This window comes from Eulemur rufifrons, chromosome 29 (assembly GCF_041146395.1).
Source record: "Eulemur rufifrons isolate Redbay chromosome 29, OSU_ERuf_1, whole genome shotgun sequence".
Lineage (NCBI taxonomy): Eukaryota > Metazoa > Chordata > Mammalia > Primates > Lemuridae > Eulemur > Eulemur rufifrons.
The window spans coordinates 35,088,781-35,113,894 of NC_091011.1; the positions used below are offsets into that span (position 1 = coordinate 35,088,781).

At 36.1% G+C, this 25,114-nt stretch overlaps 1 protein-coding gene across 3 annotated transcripts in view; it reads left to right on the forward strand.

The window, feature by feature from the left end:
• The window catches only part of CRPPA (CDP-L-ribitol pyrophosphorylase A), a 245,672-nt gene that overhangs the window by 4,911 nt on the left and 215,647 nt on the right, over positions 1 to 25,114 (forward strand). For all 3 annotated transcript variants that reach the window (XM_069461928.1, XM_069461929.1, XM_069461930.1), the window contains exon 2: positions 6,964 to 7,240. In XM_069461928.1, coding sequence (XP_069318029.1) covers positions 6,964 to 7,240 — 277 coding nt within the window. The remainder of the gene's footprint in view (positions 1 to 6,963; positions 7,241 to 25,114) is intronic.

Sequence of the window (25,114 nt, forward strand, 5' to 3'; positions counted from 1 at the left end):
GGTAGTGAAGACAGGAGAAATATTGAGGAGGTAATATTGGCAAGTCTTAGTGATTAATTGGATTAGGGATTCATAAAGAGAAACGTGTTGAGGATGTTTTTAGTTCAGTGGTCAGTTAGATGAATTGGACTTAAATTTTTGTCTTATAGCTTTCTTATTATCAAAGGGTCAAGTCTGAGCCAAGGAAAGGAATAGGGCTGCTGTGTTCTGTACAGGTCAGATGATTAGAGATCTGTGCCATGTTCCCAAATGCCTCCATGGGACTCCTTCAAAACAAGATACAATATCAAGACAGGTAGGCTAAGGCTTAACTTTTGGAAGCCTTCATGGGCTGTATTAAGGAGGCTTAACATTGCGAAAGAATCAGGAACCAGCCCTGTCACACCAATTCAGCATTTTGCTGCTAAAACTTAGGCGTAGGTATGGAGAGATGGAAATATACAAATTATGGCCCCAGTACAATCCAGAGGCCAAATTTCCATGAAGGCTGTAGTGGCAGTGAGCAGCAGCTGCCACTGTCCTTTTGAGGCCAAACTTCTGCAGACTGGATGAGAGTGCTTTAGAGGTGTTAACAGGGCCTGATTTTTCCCATCTGTTTTTTAAAGCATTTGCTAAAACGTTCTGTTCTCAACTGATCTTTTAAAACTGTCTGAGCAGTGTATTCCTGTAAGTAATATTTATGTTATTCCAAGAGAAAATAACTTGAGATATTATATTTCTTCCTTGAAATGTCTGTTGTAATGGAGCTTGGGGCTAGGCTTGTATTTGCTTATGGAATGTGCTAGGAAGGAAATACTTGATAGAATTGGGCTGCTGGGGGTTTGGTGTAGACTTGTCTTTAGTTAAGAGATAAACTAGATCCCTTTATTCAGCAAATATTTGATTGGTAGGCACTGTGTGAGGTACTTAAGGTCTTTTTCAGTCCCATGATTTCTACATTATTAAATTTTAATACTGTAAAAGGCTTTTAATTCTATAACTAGAAAAGAATGTGAATAAATCCTCTGAAATACAAACAGTACTTATAAAGGCTTACAAACACTGGGTGTATGCTTGGTTGCTGACTAAAATAGCTTAATAAGCCTGTAATCTCTTAAGAGTGGTCTACAACAATGTTTTCCAGACTTTTTTTTTGAAATCTTTTGCAAGAATTACATTTTACATCATGGCTCAGTGACAAGCACGTATTTACTTACACACTCACATACATTTGAAAGCAAATTTCATGGGAAACAACCTATCCCTATTTTGTGCTATGCATTTTAATTTTTATGTTTTATTTATTCAACAATGTTGGTCTAAAACTTATTATAAACCGGCTTGATGACACACTAATGGGTCCTGAAATCTGCAGTTTGAGAAACACTGGTTTAAGGCACCATTTTCTATTTTGAGCTTCATACAATTGTTTGACATAGCCTAAGGCCACAATTACATCTGTTTGTAATTATTTACATCTACTTTGCTTTCTGTTTGGAGCATAGAGAGTATTTTATAGCTATTAGGTTATTAAATATGAAATGTCCGATTTCCTTAAGTAGTAAGTTTGACAGTTGATATTTCTGACATTTCATTTTGACACTTATTTTTATTATGAAGGTACATCCTCAGTCTTTCAAACACACAGTTTGGCTTGTGATTATCTTTGAAATTTTTTTTTTTTTTTTAGAGCAATTTTTGTGAAACCATGGCTAAGTCAAAAATTTGTGTTCTCTAATATAAGTTCCATTATGGAACCAATGCAGCTCAGATAGCTTGAAATATCAATGAATTATTTGGGAAGGATGTGGCTAATGACTGCACAGTATGATGATGGTTTGAGAAGTTCTGTTCTAATCTTGAAAATGAGCCTCATGGGCGACCTGAGATCAAGGTGGATAATGATGAGCTGAAAGCTGTAGTGAAGGTCAATCCTTCTCAAACTATTCGTGAATCAGCAGCAAGGTTTGACGTTACTATTCCAACAATAGTGGACCTTTTGAACCAAAATGACAAGGTAAAGAAGCTGGATAGATGGTTCCGCATGAATTAAATGAGAAATCATCTCGAAGTTTGCCTTGTTTGCTATCTCGACATAAAGGCTATTTTTACACTGTATTGTTACATGTGATGAAAAGTGGATTCTTTTTGGCAGTAGCAAGCATTTGGCACAATGATTGGATAAAGACGAAGAGCTGAAACACAGTCTAAAACCTGATATTCATCAAAAAAACTAATGGTATCTGTTTGGTGGTCCAGTGCTGATATTGTCCACTACAGTTTCATGAAACCTGGTCATTTGATTACAGTGGATGTCTGCTGCATCCAGCTGGACTAAATGATGAGGATGCTTGCAATTAAGCAGCGGAGGTTGGTCAATAGAGACAGGCTAATCCTCTTGCAAGACAATGCTCGACCACATGTCACACAAACAACGTTGCTCAAACTACAGAGGCTGGACTTGGAAACTCTTTGTCAACAACTGTATTCACCAGACCTTACACCAACTGATTACCACTTCTTCCAGGCTTTGGACTGCTTCTTGCCATGAAAAATACTCAAATCTGGACAAGCTGTGGAAAATGCCTTCCCTGATTTCATTGCCACTTGCTCTCCAGGCTGCTTCTCTGCTGGCATAAACAAGCTACGGTTAAGATGGCAAAGCTGTGTTGATAATTTAAGTGCATGCTTTGATTAACTATACTGCTTCTTTTTTTGTGGGGCAAGAGGGGAGCCAGCAGAGGTGGGGGAAGGGGCTATCCAGGCCTTTAGCCCTGGCCGTCCTGCCTCCCTGACTTCCTTGGGAACAGCTGGCCTAGCGTCGTCCCTGCTAGCTCTGGCCAGGCATCCCTCCCTCTGTCTGTACCCTCGGAATCACTACTTAACAGCTCCTACTTTTGCTGCTGAGGTTCCTCTGCCACCATCTTTAAACCAAATTGTACTGCTTCTTGTTTGAGATATAATAAGCTACATTTTTTATTTGAAATTGGACATTTATATTTAATGATATAACATTTTTAAGGCAATCTAGTAAAACTGGGAGTTAATTCATTGAATAGATATTTGAATGACTACTTTATGTCAAGTGATATCCTTTCTTCCTTTTTTATTTTTATTTTTTTGAGACAGGGTCTCTCTCTACCACCTGGGCTAGAATGTAGTGGTGTCATCATAGCTCACTACAACCTCAAATTCCTGGGCTCCACTGATCTCTTGCCTCGGCCTCCTAAGTAGCTGGGACTACAGGCACACACCACCACACCTGGCTAATTTTTCTATGTTTTTGTAGAGATGGGTCTCAAGTGCTCAGGCTAGTCTTGAACTTCGGGCCTTAAGCAATCCTCCCGCCTTAGCCTTACCAAAGTCCTTCCAAAGTGCTAGGATTATAGGCATGAACTGCTGGGCCCAGCCTCTTAATTCTTCTATATTTTAACATTTAAGTTAATGTAACATTTCATAAAAGTAACAACATGATATCTGTAAAAGTTGCTTTCAACTGATTTTTCCAGTGGGATATACTATAAAAAGTAACAGAGGTAAATAGCTTAGGGGACCAGTTTAATCTCTTGCCTTAAAAAAAAAAAAAAAAAAGAAAAATCCTGCCACTGATCTAGTTGAACATGTCCTTTACAACTCCTCTATTAAAAAGTAATGTGATGTCACATTAATAAATAATTGAAATATATTTGATTGCTTTTAATAACTATAAATTTAAGAGCAGTTTTTAATGCCTAATTGTTTGAGCCTTCTCTATTTAGTAGATATTTATTGACATATGGATTGTGGGTTAGAAGATCTGTCAGTCTTTGTTCATTACTGTATCACCAGTGTCTAGCATAGTGCCTGGCAAAGGCTACGTGCTTGCTTGATGTTTTTTGAATGACTTAATAACACATGAATGAAGGAATGCCTACTTTTGTTTGAGTTATAAGACATCATAAGAAATTTGACCATTTTTGATTATAAAAGCAATGTCGGTATATATCCCTACATGATGGGTGCAACGCACACTATCTGGGGATCAGACACGCCTGGAGCTCTGACTTGGGGGGAAAGGCGGTACATGGACAACGTATGTAACCTGCAATTCTGTATCCCCCATAACAATAAGATGAAATAAAAAAAAAATAAAAAAAATAAAAGCAATGTCATATGGTTCAATCTTAACATAAATCAAGTGTTGGAGATAATAATAATCCAGAATGATTTTATACCCTCCCTCTCAGAGACGTGTTAGTGCATTTACAGAAGTTAAAGTTGTAAGTTCCAAAGTCAGACTGGGTCTGGGGTCACAGCCAGCCTGGTCCCTTCATTTCTGAGCTGTGTGACATGGGCAGGTTATATTGCCTCTGTGTTTTCCATAAAGTTGAGATGACAGTTTACTTCATAGAGCTAATGTGGATGTTGAGATATTACAGATGAAATGCTGTACACATTGTACGGTACCTAGCAAACATTCTATATATCTTAGATATTGTTTCTAATATTAATATGGACAATTTGGTATGTGCCAAGTTCTGGGGTATAGTCTTTGCTTTCTGTAAGTTGGCAGCCTAGTGAGGAAGATAAAAGTTGCAGTATGACCCTTAAGGTCTCTGGAGGCATGAGTACTCTGAAAGCTGAGAAACAGGGATGCTGCACCCAGAATGGCAGTCCTGGAAAGCTTCCTGGAGAGGGCCATCCCTGAACTGAGAGCTGAAGAGCAAATAGGACTCAGGCAGGAGTGGATGGGGGAGAGATAGGGATGGCGACAGTGCTGAGAGGTAAAGAAAGCAGCACATGCAAAGACATGGGTGTGAGAGAATGTGACATCTTCCCTTTAGGGAGTGGCTTGGTTTGAGAGTAAGAGGAGCATGGAGGGGAGAACACATGACGTACATAGAGAAGTAGGCTGAGGTCACGTCTGGAAGGGTCTGTTCAAGAGCCAGCAGGATTGGCTTCAGATTCGTGCTCGAGAAAGATCATTCAGAAGAGGAGACAATTATGTTGGGACAGGATGAGAAAGAGGAGACAGCTAAGAGGCTGGTGCATTAAACTGTGGGAGAGATGGCTGTCTGGGTGACAGTGGAACCAGAACCTAGGAAAATCCCACATTTAGGAGGGACTGAAGACCTGTCACTTGCCACTTGCCAAGGGCTTTGTTAAGAACATTATAAATTCTACATTGCGAAAGAATGTTGTAAATTCTACGGTTGTTGAAGTTTCAATGAAAAGTTTAGGAAATAGGCTACAAAACAGAAAACAACCCACATTCAGTTTTATTTCAGAATCCCTTTTATTGCCTGTACAGATTACTATAGACTGTTCTTTGGCATTCTGTGAGTAGTATTGCGTCGTTTTCATTTGTGACTAAAATCCTTCACAGGTGTTGGATAAAACAGTGGTCCCCAACCTTTTTGTCATGAGGGACTGGTTTCATGAGAGACAATTTTTCCACAGACTGGGGCTGGGGGTGGGGTGGGGTGTTGTGGGTGGAGGATGTGGTGCGGAGCTCAGGCAGTGATGCACTGCCCATTTCCTAACAGGGCACACGCTGGTAATGGGCCGTAGCCTGGGAGTTGGGGAGGGACTGCTGAGATAAAACATAAAAGTAATGCTGATCCTCTAGGAGCCTTAGGACCTAGAAATCGGTAAAGAGTCAAATACCTAGAAACAAAGAAAACAGTCAACAAAATCACTCTGCCTAGGGAATGCTGTATTCATGGGTTTTCTTTCTTTTTCTTTTCATACCTAACGAGGGTAATGAGAGAGTTTTGTTCTCATAACCCTTGAGACTATACTGTGTTGTAATATGTTGCACCACTCCTTGTAGATGAGACAGACCAGGGCCGTTCATTGAACAAACATTTATTGAGCCCCCACTAGGAATGAGGTGTAAGGCAATGGACAGAGCAAATACTGTCTCTGCAAATACATTTCAGAAGATGAGATAAAATGGAATGTTGTATTGTCTTGATGAAATGGTAAAAATATTTTTTTCTGTTTCAAGTCCTTTTTAGGATAGGTTATAGGATAGAAAAAATATTATGTATTTGTATAGTCACGTATCTTTCCATATCTTTAAAATGTTTTCAAGACTTAACTGTTCTAACATGAACATACAGGATTGCATAGGTTAAGAATTTCATTAAAAATTAAATGACTTTATTCAGAGTTGACATTATGGGTCAAAACTAGTTTTCCTGGTTGGGGCCTGTTGGCTGTGGAACAGTACGTCTATAATGACAGTTGTCTCCGTTAGCACTAGTGTTCAAGAGAAATCTGCCAGACTTTAATGCAGTAGCCACTTGATAGTGTGGACTACTTGCAGTTAAAAATGTCAATAGGTCCTTCTTTAAGAAAATGTCTTGCAATAGGAAAAAACATTGCTTTATGTTTTGTATATGACTCAATAGAACAATTTCTTTACTACGTTAAATTGTAAGCTTTTCCATTTTATTTAAACCTCATTTCTACAAACTTAATTATGATTTCCCCATTTAAGCTACATATTTCACCTTGATGTAGGCAAGGCTTGTGTTAGGTAAGTTTTCAGCTTTGGTAGTATTCAAGTGGTTGGCTGCCATCTCAATGAACTTCTTGAAAGAGACAGTCAACTTCTGGAACTCAAAAGTGCTTTGAATTACACTTATCCCATTGAGGAAAAAGTATTTGGAAAAGTTTAAAAGCATATTCTTATTATAGTCTGTTTTCTCATAAAATCTCATATTCTAATTGTTCAAATTTAACTTAAGTAAAAAACTGACATCTGATAAATTTTCTGTGTAATATAAAACACCATCTGTAACTTTAGTGTGAAATGCTCATTCATTCTTTTCATCAGGCTCTTTACTGGACCTAATAAAAATGGGTAAAACTGACTTATTAACTTTGAGTTTTTAATCTCCCTACGCAAATATACTAATGCTAGTAATTCAATTTTCTGTTATTAGCTTTGTCTGAGAATCAATAATTCATATAAAATGTACACAAACTTTCTTTTAGTGTATGTTGGATAAAGGACATTGTTGTGGCAGTAACTGGAGAGAACATTGAAGCAATGAACGGTATCATTCAGAAGTACCAGCATAAACGCATCTCAGTAGTTGAAGCTGGAGTAACCCGCCACAGGTCAATTTTCAATGGACTAAAAGCACTGGCAGAGGATCAGCCCAACTCCAAGCTGTGTAAGCCAGAAGTTGTGATTATCCATGATGCTGTCAGACCATTTGTTGAGGAAGATGTCCTTCTCAAAGTTGTCATAGCTACTAAGGAACATGGGGTAAGTATTTTTACTTCTGAGATTGGATAAAGGGGGCAAACACTATAACGTGGCTCATTTGCTGAATTTTGATAGAATTTTATTTAAATGTCAAATTACTTAAAATGGACACAATGACCTAATAGACGTTATGGTAATTTATTTTAGGAACTTTATAGTATTAATATTATAGGTTGTGAGACTGTTCTGGAATTTATCTTATGCAACAGTCATTTTTCATCATAATGTAACATGAGCCATTTGGAAAAGAATGCAGTAATAATGGCATTAGAGTACAGTATAGATACCAATGGAACGTTAATGAAAATTAAATATGCAGTTATATGAAAATGCCTAAGAAATCTCTCAAAAGCATAGGATATACAATGGACAAATCTGCTCATTGTACTCAATTTTGTGTTTTAAATTTTCAGATGTGGTTTATTTTCTAGCACAAACAGCCATGTTAGATTTTCACACCCCTTAAGGTGAATCATCTTGAGATGACAGAGAATTGTTTCCATTTCTGTTTCAGCACAATAAGCTATAGGATAGCAAAAGACCTATTTTCATTTCTAGAACATGTTTGTTCTTTTCTTTTTATTACCAGGTAAAAATCTATAAATATAGTAGCAGATAGTAAACTTAAGTTTGCTGTCTAACTTTGAGACTTGGTGAAAAAAAAATTATTGCACAGAGATGATGTAATAAATGTAATAGAAATAGGCTCAAATCTCAATTTTTCAGTTACTAGTGGTGTAATGTTTTTAGCTTTCGCCACCTCATTGAGCCCATTTTCCTTATTTGGAAAAATATAGATGTTAATACTTGCAAGGTTCTTGGTGTTGGAAATTATGTTAACTATTGGAGTGCTAAGTGCTTAAAAATGGTATGAAGATGAATTATAACATCTAAGTAGTAGTTTCCTCCAAGGATTATAGACCAACAGGAGAAGTAAAGCCTTCGTAGCCATCTGGGTGCCCAGAAAGTTTAAAAATAAAAACAACTCCTCTATTCAGGAAAGATAGTCTGACTTCTTTAATCATCCATGTATATTTGAATTGTCACAGTCAGGAGGAAACTTTCCCTAATTTCTTCTCTTCCTCCTGCAATATGAGTTAGTTTTACTTTAAATTGAAAACTGTGCAAGAATTCCATAGAGAAAACATTTTGATTTATTTTTGAACGTATCTTCTAAATGGTATTTGAGGTAGTGAAAATTGTGGACTGGGAACCATTAGTGAACACAAAACTTTCTCAGGGACCTAGTGCTTTCTGGTGACTCCTTTGTCTTCTCTAGGTGGCTCAGTTGTGGTAGAGGCAATGTGATGAGTTGCCAGAGGGTGGTCAGAAGGAATAAAGGAACAAAGGATTTACAATTTTTAGGAATTTGAGAATTTTACACATTTGAAAAATTCGTAGGGATGACTATATGATTTGGGTAGGTATAAATTCCAGTGCATACTACATTATATACAAAATTGTTTGCCTGTGTTACCTGTTGAAAAATTGTCATTCAAACTCACTATAAGAGTCCCATATTTGGGATTTTTTTGGTCAAGGATTATATTAGAAAGCACTTATGAGAGATTGTCCACGAAGTGATTCTTTTGCTAGTTGGTCTAAACAAGGAAAAAGAGGCCTTTTATCTCACTCCAATGACTATGCTAAGGATATCATTTGTTTTACATGTGATTTAATAATGCGTATTAAGATATTTAGCAGTTATTTTTTGTTGATATGTGGGAATTTCTATTAGACTGTCTAATTGAATTTGTAATTAAGTTTATGAGAATATAATTTGTAAGATTGAATCACATTATGTATCTTAAAACAAATTTAAATTTTAATGACATCTGTGGGTCTTTCTGATTAGATTGAAGCTGGTTCAGACCAAAACTTTACAACTTATTTATTTTGAAGTAAACTTCAGAAATTTGGCTTCTTTTAGAAAATTGCCTTGTTTTTGTTGGTGTAAAAGGAGTTTTTTAAAGAAGGTTGAAATCATGAGTTTCATATAGATATATATCCATATCCATATTCAGAATTTTCCTTAATCTATTAATGAGGGAACTACACAGATATCACAACTGGTTCAAAATTGAATCTAGAGAAACATTTGTATGGAATAAAAAGGTAAGTTGAAATGAATTAAAAAAACAAAGCTGGCTTTTCTACAGGGAGAACCTCATTTGAACCTCCATTAGAATTCATTTGCACGTTTATAGGCAAGAAATTTTTTGAATTGCTATCAGTTATCTTTGAAAGTTGTAAAAGAGCTCAAAGTCTAGATTCAGCTAATTTCGAAGGGTCTGTTCTAAGCAGCAGTTCTCCATTGCAGACACCCAGAAACCTTTTGTTTGTTCTAAATTTTCTTACAACAGTTAGGATAGTGTCCCAGTAGCCTCAGTTAAATCCAGGCACTACTTAATTGCCAACTCTGTCACACTGTTCTGACTTGTAATCATAAAAACAAATGCAGTTAATTGAGACTTATATTAGTAGTTGAACTTCAGTCGGTGGGAAGTATGGCTTCTTTTTAACCTGTCATCAATAAATTGTAAAAGAATGATCTTGAATCAAATGCTACCCTGTGACCTGAAAATTCCATTGACTTTCCTTAGAGTCACTTCACAGGCCTGTTTTCCAGGCCTCCTTTTAACTCATTCTCTTTTGTTCTCTTAAATAGTTTTCTATACAATCCTTAACTGATTCTCAATTTTCTTCTTAGCTCTTAGTTTTCAAGTTCTACGCAAAGGTCCCTTTCAGACTGTCTCTGGGGTGTGTGTGTGAAGGTGGGTGGGGGGATTACAGGATTATATATGCTAAAGATAACTAGTATTTTAATTAATGCTCTATGTTGGTTAATAAAGAAATAAATTAGAGATATATTGCCTTGAGACTAAGATGTCCAAGGCTGGTATTAAGGTTGCTTGCACATAAGAGCTCAAGAGTGTCACCAGAACCCCATTTCTCTCTCTTTGTATATATTGTAGTCTCAGGACCTATGAGGAGGTAAGATGACTTCCATATAGGGCCAATTGCTAAGTTCTTTCAGGGTTATTTCTCCTTTACTGATGATGGTGGTTTGTCTGGGTATAAAATTCTAAGTCTACAGTTTTTATTTTCCTGTTTCTTTGACTGTCACTGTCTCTTGGCTTTTATACTGCTTTTGAGAAGTCTACTAAACAATATAATTATATTCCTTTGAAAATAATGTACTTTTTCTGTCTGAATGCTTTAAAGATAATTTCTTTTTCAGAGGCATTATTTAGTATCTGATGTATCTAGATATGGAATTCCCCCCACCCCCGCTTTCAATTTATTGTCCTTTATGAACTTTGATTCATTTTTATTCTAGAAAATTCTGAATGATTATCTGAACGTTGATTCTCTGTTCCATTTATTTCACTCTCACAACTTTTTCCCCTCTCCTTATGGATACTATATGTATGCCAGCCTCTCTTATCCAGCCTGCATGTGTCCTAAGTTCTTTCATGTTTCTTTTTTGTATGTTACATCCTGAGTAATTTCAGTTTCTATGTCGTTCATTCTTTAGCTCTGTCTAATCTCTTTTTAAGGATTTTTAAAACCTTAATATTCTTAAGTTCTTTGGAGTTCCATTTGGCCCTTCTTTACATATGATTAGTCTCCTCTTATTGATTTTTGTATTGTCTTAATATCTGAACATAATATTTTATACACTATAGCTAATAGTTCTTGGTAGTTTTCCAACTTTTCATGTTTGTTCACTTTTGCTCGTAATTTGTTTCCTTCTTTGTTTCATAATCTCTTCCTTGACCCACTGGCCATTCAAGAACATATTGTTTCATTGCCATGTGTTTGCATATTTTCCATTGTCCCTCTTGTCATTAATTTCTAGTTTTATTCCATTGTGGATAGGGAAAATACTTGGTATGATTTCAATTTTTTTGAATTTAAGACTTGTTTTGTGGCCTAACATATGGTCTACTTTGGGAATCATCCATGAACTGCGGAGGAGAAAGTGTATTCTGCAGCTGTTGGCTGAGATGTTCTGTAAATATCTATTAGGTCCATTTGGTCTATAGTGAGATTAAGTCCAGTGTTTCCTTGTTGATTTTCTGTCTAGACGATCTGTCCAATGCTGAAAGTGGAGTGTTGAGGTCTCCAGTGATTAATGTGTTGGAGTCAGTCTCTTTTGCTCTGATAATATTTGCTTTATATATCTGGGTGCTCTACTGTTGGGTGCATACATATTTAGAATTGTTATATCCTCTTGCTGAATTGACCCCTTTATCATTATATAATGGCCTTCTGTGTCTCTTTTTACCATTTTTTGTCTTTATCTGATAGAAGTTTAGGTACTCCTGCTCTTATTTTAGTTTCCATTTGCATGAAATGTCTTTTTCCAACCCTTTGTTTCCAGTGTATGTGTGTCTTTTTAGGTGAAGTGTATTTCTTGCAGACAACATATAGTTGGCTTTTTTTTTTTTTTAATCCATTCAGCTGCTCTGTCTTTTGATTGGAGAGTTTAGTTCATTCACATTCAATGTTGTTATTGATAGGAAAGGACTTACTACTGCCATGTTGTTATTTGATTTCTGGTTGTTTTGTGGTCTTCCCTCCTTCCCTCCCTCCCTTCCTGTCTTCCTAGTGTGTTTCAGTTTCTTGCTCTTTATTTTTAGTGTATCTGTTGTAGGTTTTTTCAATTTGAGGTTATCATGAGGCTTGCAAAAATTTTATAAACAATTATTTTAGACATGACAACTCTGCTTACGAAGAAGCAAAGAGAAATCTAACAAAAATTCTACACTTTAACTCCATCCCCCTACCTCCACATTTTTACTTTTTGTTTCCATCCATATCTTTTTATTCTATCTCTCAAATTATTGTAGTTATTTTGGTAGGTTTGTCTTTTAGTCTTCCTACTCAAGATATAAGTGGTTTATACACCACAGTTATAGCAATGGGGTACTCTGCATTTGTGTACTTACTGTTACTAGTGAGTTGTATACCTTCAGATGATTTCTTGTTTTTCATCAACATCCTTTTCCTTCAGATTGAAGAATTTCTTTCTTTTAGCATTTCTTGTAGGATGAGTCTGGGTGTTGATGAAATCCATCAGCTTTTGTTTGTCTGGGAAAGTATTTATTTATCCTTCATGTTTGAAGGATATTTTTGCAGGACATAATATTCTATGGTTAAGTTGTTTTTTTTTTTTTTTTCCCTTCAACACTTTGGATATGTCATGCCACTCTCTCCTGGCTTGTAAGGTTTCCACTGAGAAGTATGCCGCCAGCTATGTTGGAGCTCCTTTGTTTGCTATCTTTTTCTTTTTTCTTGCTTTCCTTAAGATCTTTTCTTTATCTGTAAATTTGGGAGGTTGATTATTAGATGCCTTGAGCTAGTCTTGTTTAGGTCAAAGCTGTTTGGTGTTCTGTGACCTTCTTATATCTGAAAATTGATATCTTTCTTTAGATTTGAAAAGTTGTGTTATTTCTTTGAATAACCTTTCTACCCCAATCTCTCTCTCTCTCTCTCTCTACCACCTCTTTAAGGCCAATAACTCTTAGATTTGCCCTTTTGAGGCTATCTTCTAGATTTTGCAGGCATGCTTCATTCTTGTTATTTTTTCTGTTTTCTCTGCTGACTGTTTATTTTCAAATAGCCTGTCTTCAAGCTCACTAATTCTTTCTTCTGCTTGGTCATTCTGCTGTTGAGAGACTGTGATGCATTTCTCAGTTTGTCAGTTGAATTCTTTTTTTTTTTTTTTTTTTTTTGAGACAGAGTCTCACTCTGTTGCCCAGGCTAGAGTGAGTGCCGTGGCGTCAGCCTAGCTCACAGCAACCTCAGACTCCTGGGCTCAAGCGATCCTCCTGCCTCAGCCTCCCGAGTAGCTGGGACTACAGGCATGCACCACCATGCCCGGCTAATTTTTTCTATATATTTTTAGCTGTCCATATAATTTCTTTCTATTTTTAGTAGAGATGGGGTCTCGCTCTTGCTCAGGCTGGTCTCGAACTCCTGAGCTCAAACGATCCGCCCACCTCGGCCTCCCAGAGTGCTAGGATTACAGGCGTGAGCCACCACACCCGGCCCGTCAGTTGAATTCTTAAACTTGAAAATTTCTACTTGATGTTTTTTTTTATTTCAATCTCTTTGTTTAATTTCTCTGATAGGCTTCTGAATTCCTTCTCTGTCTTGAAGTTCATAGCTTATTCAGAACAGTTATTTTGAATTCTTTGTCTGAAAGGTCACATATTTTCATTACTCCAGGATTGGTCACTGGTACCTTTAATTCATTTTATGACGTCATTTCTTCCTGGGTGTCTTTGATGCTTGTGGATGTTTGTTGATGTCTGGGCATCGAAGAAGACTTAGGTATTTATTTTAATCTTCATAGTCTGGGCTTGTTTGAATCCATCCTTCTTGAGATACCTGGGACTTTTTGAGCACCTGTCTGTGGTACATCTTATTGCTTATCTCATAAAACATGTTTTTTCATACTTATCTCCTGTACTATGTTGCTTTTCCAATATTTAAAGCTCAGGGATTTTTGTATCTGGGAGCAAACTCCAAACCTTAGTTTTTTTAAATATTTGAATTCTGATATGGCACAGGGTTTCTCAGCCTCAACACAATTGACACTTTGAGTAAGATAATTCTTTGTAGTGGGGGGCTCTCCTCTTTACTTCAGTGTGGTTAGTACATCCCTGTTCCCCCCACCCCTGGGTTAAGAACCACTAATGGAGCAAGATAATAAACTTACAGAATAAGAGAGACCATAATTAATTGTAATACTATGCATATGGATTTTGTCATAATTTCTTTTCTTAATAAGATAATTATCTCCATAATTTAATGAGCAATTGGATATAATGTCATTTTAAAGATGGCTCTGGATATTGTTTCTTTCTTGAACAGGTACAGAAAGAACTTTAGTAGTAGTGGTAGAATGTTACAGAAGGAAGACTTAAAACCAAGGGTTAATATAGACATAATTGCTTGTGTAGGAAGAAATACATTTTTTATTAAATATTTTAAACTAATTTTTAATTAGAAAATATCTCAGAAAATATTTGAGTCACCTTTATTAATATATATATAATTAGAAACTTTGACTTGATGTTGTATATGTCTATGTAATAATCTCTGTATTCTGCAACATGACTACTTAGCAATGATTAATAGCACTTTGGGAATTCTATTAAAGTTAATGTACGCATCAAAAAGAGTATACTTTTCTGCTACCTAGTTTTGTAACTTTATGACATGTGTTCTGAGTATATATTTTAAAATAGAGAAGGAAAATCACTTGGCAGATTGTTGACTCTGTATTTGGGAATTTGACATTAAGTAGAATCAACCATGGCTAATAATCACTTGTTGATTATGATCAGTGCACTGAAGGTCAGAGTTTATTCCTGTGTGCGGGTGAGATAATCTTTATTGGCTCATCAGATCCCATATCATTATCTATTGATATAGACACACTGGTACTGACTTAAATCCTAGATCCAAGGAAGCAGTTTTATTTGTGACAAAGTAGTGAGTTCTGACTGTTTAGTGAAAAATTTGAGCCTTATTTTGACAAAGATTGAATTGCCCAGGGAAAGTACTGAACTGTTCCTTAGACTACCATGAAATGAGGTGAAAGTTGATCTGTTTCCATGCTGGAGAAGATACTATATGAAAAGCTTTTGTATTCATTATTTTAAGCTACCCTGTGTTTCTGTCTTGTGAATTACTTTCAAATTAAGTTGGGGTAGGGGTGGATCAGGGACAGATGAGTATATCTAGGGATCAAAAAGAAACAAAGCTTACTAATATCCAGGTGAAATATTCCTGATCATATTAGAATTAAGGTAAATGGTACTACTTTAATTTTAGGAATTAAAGGCTAGCATAAAATAGAGGCCTCCCTGTTTCTTTTTGCTTCATATCCACTTTTAGTGGTTCTTTGTATAGGAATGCAGTGATTTGAACAGTTTTTTCTAAACCATCTATTTCTATGTTGGATAAATCATCTATTCTTCATTCAGTGGTCAAAAAAGGAGATTGGAAGTATTCTATTATAAAAATGTGAAATATTCAAAATCTCATAATTGCCAATGACTGGCTTTGAAGATACTGTTCTGTAAACACTTATTAAGTAGTCTTTCAATAAAGACAATTCAGCTAACTAAATTTGTAATTATATGGTTGGAGGATTTCTGTTGTACATTGTCATAATTAGCTAGAATGCAGATGCCTGAGGAGGAATGCATGTTAGCACTTGCTATATGGCTGTATCATTAAGTATTATTCAGTAAAGCAAGCACTAGAGGTGGGGTTCATTGTTCCATATTTTATCATTTGCATCTATGATGGTTTCCATGCATTGATATGTGGAAATACTGTTATAGACTAGCCTGATAGGCAAGTAATAGCTATGGTGCTGCTGTTAAGCTTCCATTTAGGGCTAATTGGGAACACCTAAGAAGACAGTTGTATTTGATAACTTGGGAATGAAGCTTCATATAACAAACTTTCCAGATAGCTGTATCTTGGAGGCAACTAACTGGCTTTGTCCTTACTTGTGTCATAATTTTGATACTGTAACTGGCCCCATGAACAAATTTCAATAACCCCTATATGTTTTTCATAATCTTCTCCCTTAGCAAACCACTTGACCTTTTGAGTTGTTTCCCAGAAATGGTGGATTTTCTGCAAGACAAAGGAGCTGAAGGCCCCTGGGCAGATTTCCTAATGCCAACATTCACCATCCCCCACAACCTGCCCCCAGTGCACATAGCCCCTCCTTAGTTACACCATGACCTGCCCCAGGGCACGTGGCCTCTCTTGTGAAAGCCTGTGCTCTCCATTAGTTGGAGAGATGGATTTGAGGCAGCTTCCCCCATTCTCCCAACAAGATGTCTGGAGTATTAAAAAAAAAGCCTTTCTTCCTTGGCAATTTTCATTGTTTCAGTAATTGGATTTTTGTGTGATGAGCAACTGGACTTAGGCCAGAACCCCCTTGTGGTTTCAACAAGGATACTTTGAATTTTCGGGAACATTACAAAATTAAGGATTCATTGCAAATCTGTTTCTGAACAGAGGTCTCTTACCATGGAAACGGCTATGGAGTACATGCCTGTTGGCATTAGCGTCTGTCTTCTATATCTGTTTATACCAGATGGCTAGGTGAGTGATGGAAAAGAAAGGTCAAAGAGGTTATTTTCACTTGTCATCTCTTTTCATGGGCCTTTTGTGTAGTAAGACCCCTGAAACTGGTTTTCACCTTGTGCTTTCATTGTTCTTCAGATTGTGCTACTTTTCCAACTCATCATTTGATTTCTGCTATCTTGTCAGACAGATGTTTCTATTTTTGTTTGGGGAAACAGCCACCATATAGCTATTACTCTGTGGCTGCTGGTGAGAGCACTTAGCAGAAAATGTTGAACTAGAAGTTTTGACATATGGGGGCTTTTCACATAAAATATTGGATTATTAAAGCTGGAGAGGCCTGCAATGAAATACATGGTTAACATTTTTCATTTCATAAAAAAGGAATAAAGTTAAGCAGCAAGATGATCTTGTTCGAGGTACCACAGCTATGAAGTGGCATATGAGATGTTGTTTTTAGACTACAAATATAGGCTGTTTCTTTCAAAACAAGCTGTCTTATTAAGGGCATGGAATTTGGTTTGTTTTCATCTTAAAAATTCTTCAGATGCTGCTTCTGTGTAAAATATCTTTAAGACATACCTATTACCAGCTTACACTTTGTGACTTCTTTGTGTCATCTGACCAGAGTTATTAAATTTGTCAGTTATTAATTTAACTGAGTGCCTGCTATGTATAAGGCACTCTTCTAGGTGCTGGAGAGAAAGCAGTCATGGAGTGAATGTTTAGAGCAGTGCTGTACAATAGAACATTCTGCAGTGATGGAAATATTCTAAATCCACTGTCTATTACTGCAGCCACTAGTCACATGTGGCTATGGAGTACTTAAAATGTTACTAGTGGAAAAAGTTACCTATCAGGTACAATGTGCCCTATTCGGGTGATGGGTCTACTAAAAACCCCCACTTCACCCCTATTCAATTCATCCATGTTGCAAAAAAACATTTGTAACCCCCTAAATCTATTGAAATAAAAAGTTACTAATGGAAACGAGAAAGCAATTTTTTTGATATTTAAACTAGTTTAAATGGAAAGACCCTGACTAGTCCTGAGACGAAAAGCTATTGGGAGGTTTTGAACAGAGGAGACACATGATCTCACCTTGAACAGGATCATTCTATAGCTTTGTTGGAGAGTAGGCTGTGGAAGGACAAGAGTGAAGGAGAGACCAATTGGAGGCTATTGGAGTGGTCTGAGAGAGGCAGGATGGGTGGCTGGGATTCAGATTTTGACAGTGGAGACAATGAAAAGTGACCAGATTTGGGATTTTTAAAGCTGACAGGGCTTATTTGATAGATCAAATATGGATTATGACAGTGGGGAGGAATCAAGGTTGCCTTCAAGGTTTTGGGCAAGAGTAACTGGAAGTTGACTGTGTAGATGGGGAAGACTATAGGAACAGGTTTGGAGTATGTAGAGTGGGTAAAACCAAAACTTTGATTTCGGTATGTTATTTTGGGCTAAATGGAGATGTTAAATAGGCATGTACAAATCAAGAGTTCAAGAGAAAGTTCTGGGCTGGATATATAGGTTTGGAAGTTCTCATACAGATGGTGTTTAAAGCCATGGAACTGCATGAGGTCATGTATGGAATACATGTAGAGAGTATTAAATAAAATTTATGGGAAGCCATTGATTGGACTAGGCTCCTGCGCTAAGCCTAATAGACAAAGCCTATATGGAGTTTAATGTAGTTAATTGTAGGAGGCTCTGTACCCAGTTAATCTGTCTACACCAGACTTCATTTTCCTATAAATTCTGTCAGATCATGCTATTGGTTGGATTTTTCTGAACCTTTTCTGGTTTGTAGGACTGTCTGATTTGTGACTCATTTTTGTTTTGTGCTTCCCCCCCCACCCCCCGCCTTCTAAAATAAACTCAGTTAAAATTTAAATTTGTCTGGGGTTTCTTCTATTTAACAAGAGAGAAGTCTGAGGACTAAGCTCTGGAACATGTTATCATTTAAAGTTTGAGAAAATGACCTAGGATTTAGAGTGTGGGAACATGAGAGGATGTGTTTGAGAATGGTTTCTAAAAACCAAATGAACAAAAATTCTCAAGACCAAGAATTTTAACTGGATTTGGCCAATATGGGGGTCATTGGTGACCTTGGTGAATGTATTTTTGTGGAGTTGTGGGGATAAAATCCTGATTGACATGGATTCCAGAAAGCATGGGAAGAAAGAGAAATTGGAGATATACAGTAATACAGAAAATTAATTCAGAGTTTTGCTTTATACTTGTGTGAAGAAACTTGAAACTAGCTGGAGGAAGATGTGTGATCAAAAGAAGACTGATTTAATGATGGCAGAGGTGATGGTGTGCTATTACGCTAATGGAGATAATTCAGCAGAGGAATAGAAATTGAGGAGGCTGGATAGAAGATGATGACTGAAAGTACTTGAGTGGATGGGTAATAGGTAATAGAGATGTTGGCTCTTAGATAGGAGCTAGGAAATTTTTTTGTAGTTTTCATAGTGTCAGTTTTGAACTTTTTTGTTAAATTTACTCCTAAATACATTTACAATAGCATCCAAAAGAATATGTTTTTCTTCATTTTGGAGTGGTTTATTGCTAGTACATAGAAATAAAACCGATTTTTGTATGCTGAGCTTGTTTTCTGCATCCTTGCTAAAAACTTGCTTGTTTTAATAGTTCTTTAATGAATTCATTGGGATCATGGCATCTTCAAGTAGAGATAGTCTTACTTCTTTTGGACAGCTTTTGTTATTACATTTTCTTGCTTAATTGTCCTGGCTAAAACTTCTAATACAATGTTTAATAGGAGTGGTGACAGTGGATTTCCTTGTCTTATTCCTGATCACAAAAGGAAAACATTAACTGTTTCACCATTACGCATGATCTTAGTGTGGGTTTTTCACAGATGAGTAAGTTCTCTTCTGTTCCTAATTTTTTGTGTGCTTTTTTCATGAAGCGGTGTTGGATTTTGTCAAATGAGTTTTCTGCATCTATTGATGTTCTTGTGTTTTGTCCTTTATTAATATAGTGTATTACATTGTTTTTTGTTTTGTTTTGTAGTATCTTGAACCAACCTGGTATTCCTGGCATAAATTCTGCTTGGTCATGGTGTGTAAAGTCTTTTTATATGTTGATGAATTTGGCTTGCAAGTATTTTGTTGAGAATTTTTGCCTTTTTTTCATAAGGGGTGTTGGTTTATAATTTTCTTGTGATTTCTTTGGTTTTGGTATTAGGGTAATACTAGTCTTACAGAATGAGTTGGGAAGCATTTCCTTCTCTATTTTTTTGGTAAAGATTGTGAGGAATTAGTACTAAATGTTTCTTAAGGTTTTGGCATAATTAACCAGTGACGTCATCTGGATCTGAGCTTTTCTTTGTGAGAAATCTTAGAATTATTAATTCAATTTCCTTGTTATAGAACTATTCAGATTTTCTATTTTTGAAGCAACTTTCTAGGAATTTGTCTATTTCATCTGTTTTCTAATCTTTTGGAATATAGGTGTTCATAATTTTATATTCTTTTGTTTCTGTAAGGCTGGCAGAAATGTCACTACTTTCATTCCTGATCTTACTAATTTGAGTCTTTTGTTAGTCTAAAGTCTTTGGGTCAATTCTGTTTCTTTGTGAAGAGCCATATTTTTAATATTTTCCTATTCTCCAATTCTCATCTTTTATTTACTCCTCATGTCTGGTTTAGCTTTAGTTTTTTATTCTTTTTCCAGTGTCCTAAGGTGGAAAGTTACATTTTTGACTTGAGAATTTTCTTTTTTATGTGGGCATTTACAGTTTTAAGTTTTGCTTTTAGCACTGCTATGGGTGCATCCCATGAATTTTTATATATCGTCTGTGTTGTCATCACAAAGCATTCAAGTTTTCTAGTGATTTGACTTACTGGTTTTTAGCAGTTTATTGTTCAATTTCCATATATTTATGAACTTACCAACTTTCTTTCTGATATTTCTAATTTCATTCTGTGATAATTAGAGAATATACTTAGTATAGTTTCAATCCTTTAAAATTTGAATCTTGTTTTATGGCCTAGTATATGGTCTATCCCGGAGAATGTTGCATACACATGTGAGGAGAATATGTATTCCAGTGGTCGGGTAGGTGGTGTGTTCCATAGATGTTAGGTTTATTTGGTTTATAGTGCTTTTCAAGTATTTTCCTAGCTCTGTCCATTATTAAAAGTGGAATATTGATGTTTCTATTATTGTTTCTTTCAGCTGTGTCAGTTTTTAGTTCATGTATTTTGGGGCTCTGTTTTAGGTGAATATGTTTAATTCTTGTATTTTCCTGATGGATATACCCTTTTCATTAATAACATGTCTCTATTTATCTCTAACATTTTTATTTTAAAGTATCTATTCTTATTAGTCTAACTATTTCAGCTTGCTTATGGTTGCTATTTATATGATGTATCCTTTTCCAACCTTTTAAATTCAACATATTTGAATCTTTGAATTGTAGTTTTCTACTGTATGCAGCTGTATTTGGATTTTTAAAAATTCTGTTTGACCATCTCTGTCTTTGATTGGATTGTCTAATCCATTCAAGTTTAATGTATTATATAGTTGGGTCATGTCTGCCAGTTTACATTTTGTTTTTCTTATGTCTCCTTTGTTTATTTACCCTTACTGCTCTCTTTTGCATTAAGCGAATATTTTTTTTTTTGTGATGTTTTAGTTCCTTAAATTATATTCTCACTTTAAATTTGAGTTATGTTCTTAGTGGTTGTTCTAGGGGCTACAATATACATACTAATATTTACTTCAGATTTTTGCTACCTTAATTCCAGTGAGATATAGGAACATTTCTCTCATGGCTATATTCTTTTTCCCTTTTTTGTTCTATTATTGTGCATATTATATCTACATGGTTTTGAAATCCGACGGTTCATTGTTACAATTATTACTTTATATTTCTTCATTTATATAAGCTGAAGAAAGATGAGCAAGTATGTATTTACAGAGTTTGTTATATTAACATCTTTGTTTGCCATTTTTAGTTCATTTGTTACTGTGAATTCTGGTTGTCATCCAGTATCATTTCCTTACTTCAGTATACCTTTATCCCTATCTACCTTCTTTCTGCTGTTTTTTTTTTTTTTTTGGTCAAATATATACAATTTAGTGTGTTACAGGCTTATCAGTTAGCTATGTATCTGTTATTAAATACATTTGCTTTTAAAATCAGTTAATATAACAAGGTAGAAAGATACATTTATACTGTCTTTTATAATCACCTATTACCTCTTTGGTGCACTTTATTTTCTCATGTGAATTAGAATTGTTGTCTGGGATTGATTTCTTTCAGGTTAAAGAATATTTGTTGGTGTTTTTTTGTGAGATGAATTTGTTAGCAAAGAATTGTTTTCTGTGAATGTTTATTTTGCTTTCATAGTTCATTTTCTTCCTTTCAGCAGTGACTGTCACCCCACTACCTTCTAGTTTCCATTGTTTCTGATAAGTCTGTTGCTAATCTTATTGGTATTCTCTTGTTAATGATAAATCATTTTTTTCTTGCTGCTTTCAAGATTTTTTTCCTTGCCTTGGCTTTTCAGCACTTTTATGATATGTCTAGATGTGGATTTATGTTTACTTTTAGAGTTTATTGAGCTTCTTGAATGTGCAGACTAACTTGTTCTTAACTTTGGGAAGTTTTCAGTCAGAATTTTTTAGAAAATTTTTTTCTACTCCTTATTCTTTTTTCCTTCTGGTACTCCTAGTACAAAATTGTTGGTGTACATCATGGTGTCCTATGCTATCTGAGGTTCTCTTCATTTTTCTTCATTTCTTTTTCTCTCTGTTCTTTGGATTGCATTATCGCTGTTGATCTAACTTTAAGTTCATTGATTCTTCACCAGTTCAATCCTGTCATTGAGCTCTTCTAGTAAATTGTCTTAGTTATATATTTCAATACTACAATTTCTTTACTTTTTAAAAAAAATCTTAATACTGATGATACAGTCACATCTTGCATGTACTTCTTTAGACATGATTTCCTTTTGTTCTTGAATGAATACACACACACACACACACACACACAAGCGCGTACACACACACACACATTGATTTGAAGTCTTTATCTGCTAAGTTTGACATCTGGGCCCTCTTAAAGGTGGGTTCTGTTGCCTGCTTCTCCTCACCCACACCCTTATGTATAGGTCATATTTTCCTCTTTGGATGCATGTCTTGTGGTTATTGGTAATTGTTGAAATGGGATATTTTATATAATGTTTATATAAAATCCAGTTCCAAATACTGATTCTCTCCCTTCTAGATACCCAGGATTTATTGTTGTTTGCTTATTTGTTTGTGATTTGGCTGGTCTGTTTTAGTGAAATCTTTTTATTTTTCAGAGAAAAGCTTCTGATGCTACTTTTCAGAGGGTGGAGACTTGGGTATTTGCATAATCACTTTGGGATGACAGCGCTTTTAGCTGGGCTGTCTTTGATTATCTCCTTCCCTGATTTGTCTACTGCTGCTTTTTTGGTTTCATACCTAGCTGTTAAATATCACACATTGTCAGCTAATTGCTCAACTTTATTTTTGACAATGCCTGGGCATAAATCCCTCTAGGTCTGATTCAGTCAAATTCTAGCCCTTTTGTGGAGGTGGTTTTTGAGGCCAGTGTTTGACATATGTTTTAATTCCAGGAGAGCTCTTGTTGGCTATATTTTCCTCTGGCTTTCGCTGGTAAGCTAGCTGGCCTTAGCCTTTTGCTCTCATGTAGCTACCAGCCACCTCCTCTTAATTGTTTACCATGATGATCTCTTTTTCTTTTTTTCTTTTCTTCTTTTTTTTTTGAGAGTAGATTTGGGTTTAAACTTCACCACACTCTGTTCCAAATAAATTAAGTTCCCCTGGAGATTGCTTCATAGCTCTCTATCTCAGATCTTTTCTCCCTCTGTGAAGAATCACCACATTGCTGCTTTGAAGCTGTGAGTGGGCATGGTGTACTGTTTTTCTTGGAATGACACTCCTATTTCGTGATTAGGGCACTGCATGGGCCAGTAGAAGACTTTAGTGTTCTATTTTTGCCTCTTATTCTGGCATGGAAAACTCTGCTTATGTATGAGCTGCAAAAAGGGTGATCAGGGCCCTAGTATTCACAGCCTACCATGTCTGGGGCAGATCTCTGTGGGTAGGGGGAGTTATGTAGGGGGGCTGGAGGAGCACAACCTCTTGACTACACTTACCTGTATTTCAGCCTCTGTACTTAGTGCTGAAGGGGATGGAAAATGCACTCTTCCCCTCCCACTAGGAGTCTGGGGGAGAAGGGGCCCCATCTTCTCAGCCATACCTACCCTGAGTAGAGCTTCCATTACACTGAGCTGGGTGGTAGATGAAAGAAGAACCAGGTCTTGGCTCGAGTACTGTAGACTGAGTTCTTACCAAGATTTAATAGATTTTCTTGAACAAATGTTTATTCATTTGCTAAATGCCCTTGGGACAATTTTCAGAGGCTTTAAATGGTTGTTTTTTAAAATACTTTTCACTAATTTTCTCACTGGGGAGAGAGTCTGTGGAGTTCCTTATACTGCCGTTTTGGGTGTCTCATGTTCTCTTTTAAATATTTTTTTGCTTCATGCCCTGGTTCAGAATTCTAATAGTACCTATAAGTAGTTGCAATGGAAATTTAACTTTGTTAAAAAGCAGTGCACATTTGTGTGTATACCTGTGTTTCTTTCCTGTCTTGTCCTCCAACTCCTACTGACAGGTGTTAGGTTTGACCAGTTGGGCTTGCTCCCTACCTGCCTGTCACATACTTGGACACTACTCCCTCTTTGTCACCCCTGGTTGTCTCCTCATTTTTGCTTTTATGCCCAGGCTCCACATTTCTACTTGAGGCATTGAGAATGGTGACACGATTTGTAAACTGTCTACTTGGCTCATCTGGTAGCTTTGATTTTCAGCCAATCCCTTGGATTTTGTAAACCAGTGTGGACAGTTTATCTAGCTCAGATGTTGGTCTCAGGATAACACTTGTTCTATTTGTGCATTAGCTTCATGTGCTGCAACCCCCATGTAGTAATTGTGTGGAAGAAAGGAAACTTTGGAGTCAATATAAGAAGATTTGGTTAAATGCCTGCTATAGAACCCTATTTTTAGGCGACTTTACCAAGGTAGTCCTGGGGCAGTGACCTTCAGGACTGCATTACAATGAGACTCCATTAAAGACAAAGGGAAAAATTGTCAGACATGAAGCTCTCTCGTTTTTCATAAAGTTTAGATGTATCTATTAATGAGATAGAGCTTTCATCACAGCAGCTGAAATCAATGGATATTTTGCCTGAGGAAACATTTTATGGAGTCTGTTTGAAAGGAACTGTTTTTCACATGAATTTAGAGCAAGACATAAGTTCATGGTTATTTAGGTTGTTGAGTTTCATTTTGAGGATCTTGGGGAACTTGTTTGTTCCTTTAATTATCTAATGTGTAAATCTTACAAAGGCACACTAAAGAGTAAATATTAATTTGCAATCCATTTCAATTATTTCACAATAGTCTTTTCCTTCTTGTTTCCGGGAATACCCAATTGTATATTCGCATCCTTTTTTAATACTGACCTCAGTGACCTGTGATGAGAAGGATTTTGAGCCTATAATGAAAAACAATTTTCACCTCTTAGTGTATAGAACTGTAATACTATGAAATTTATTTTTTTGACCTGAAATAATTTGAATTGTGAACCAAACACTTGTGCAGATTTTCCTTGTAGTTTGTTATTAGTAAGATCTACTTTTAAAAATGAGATAGAGATTT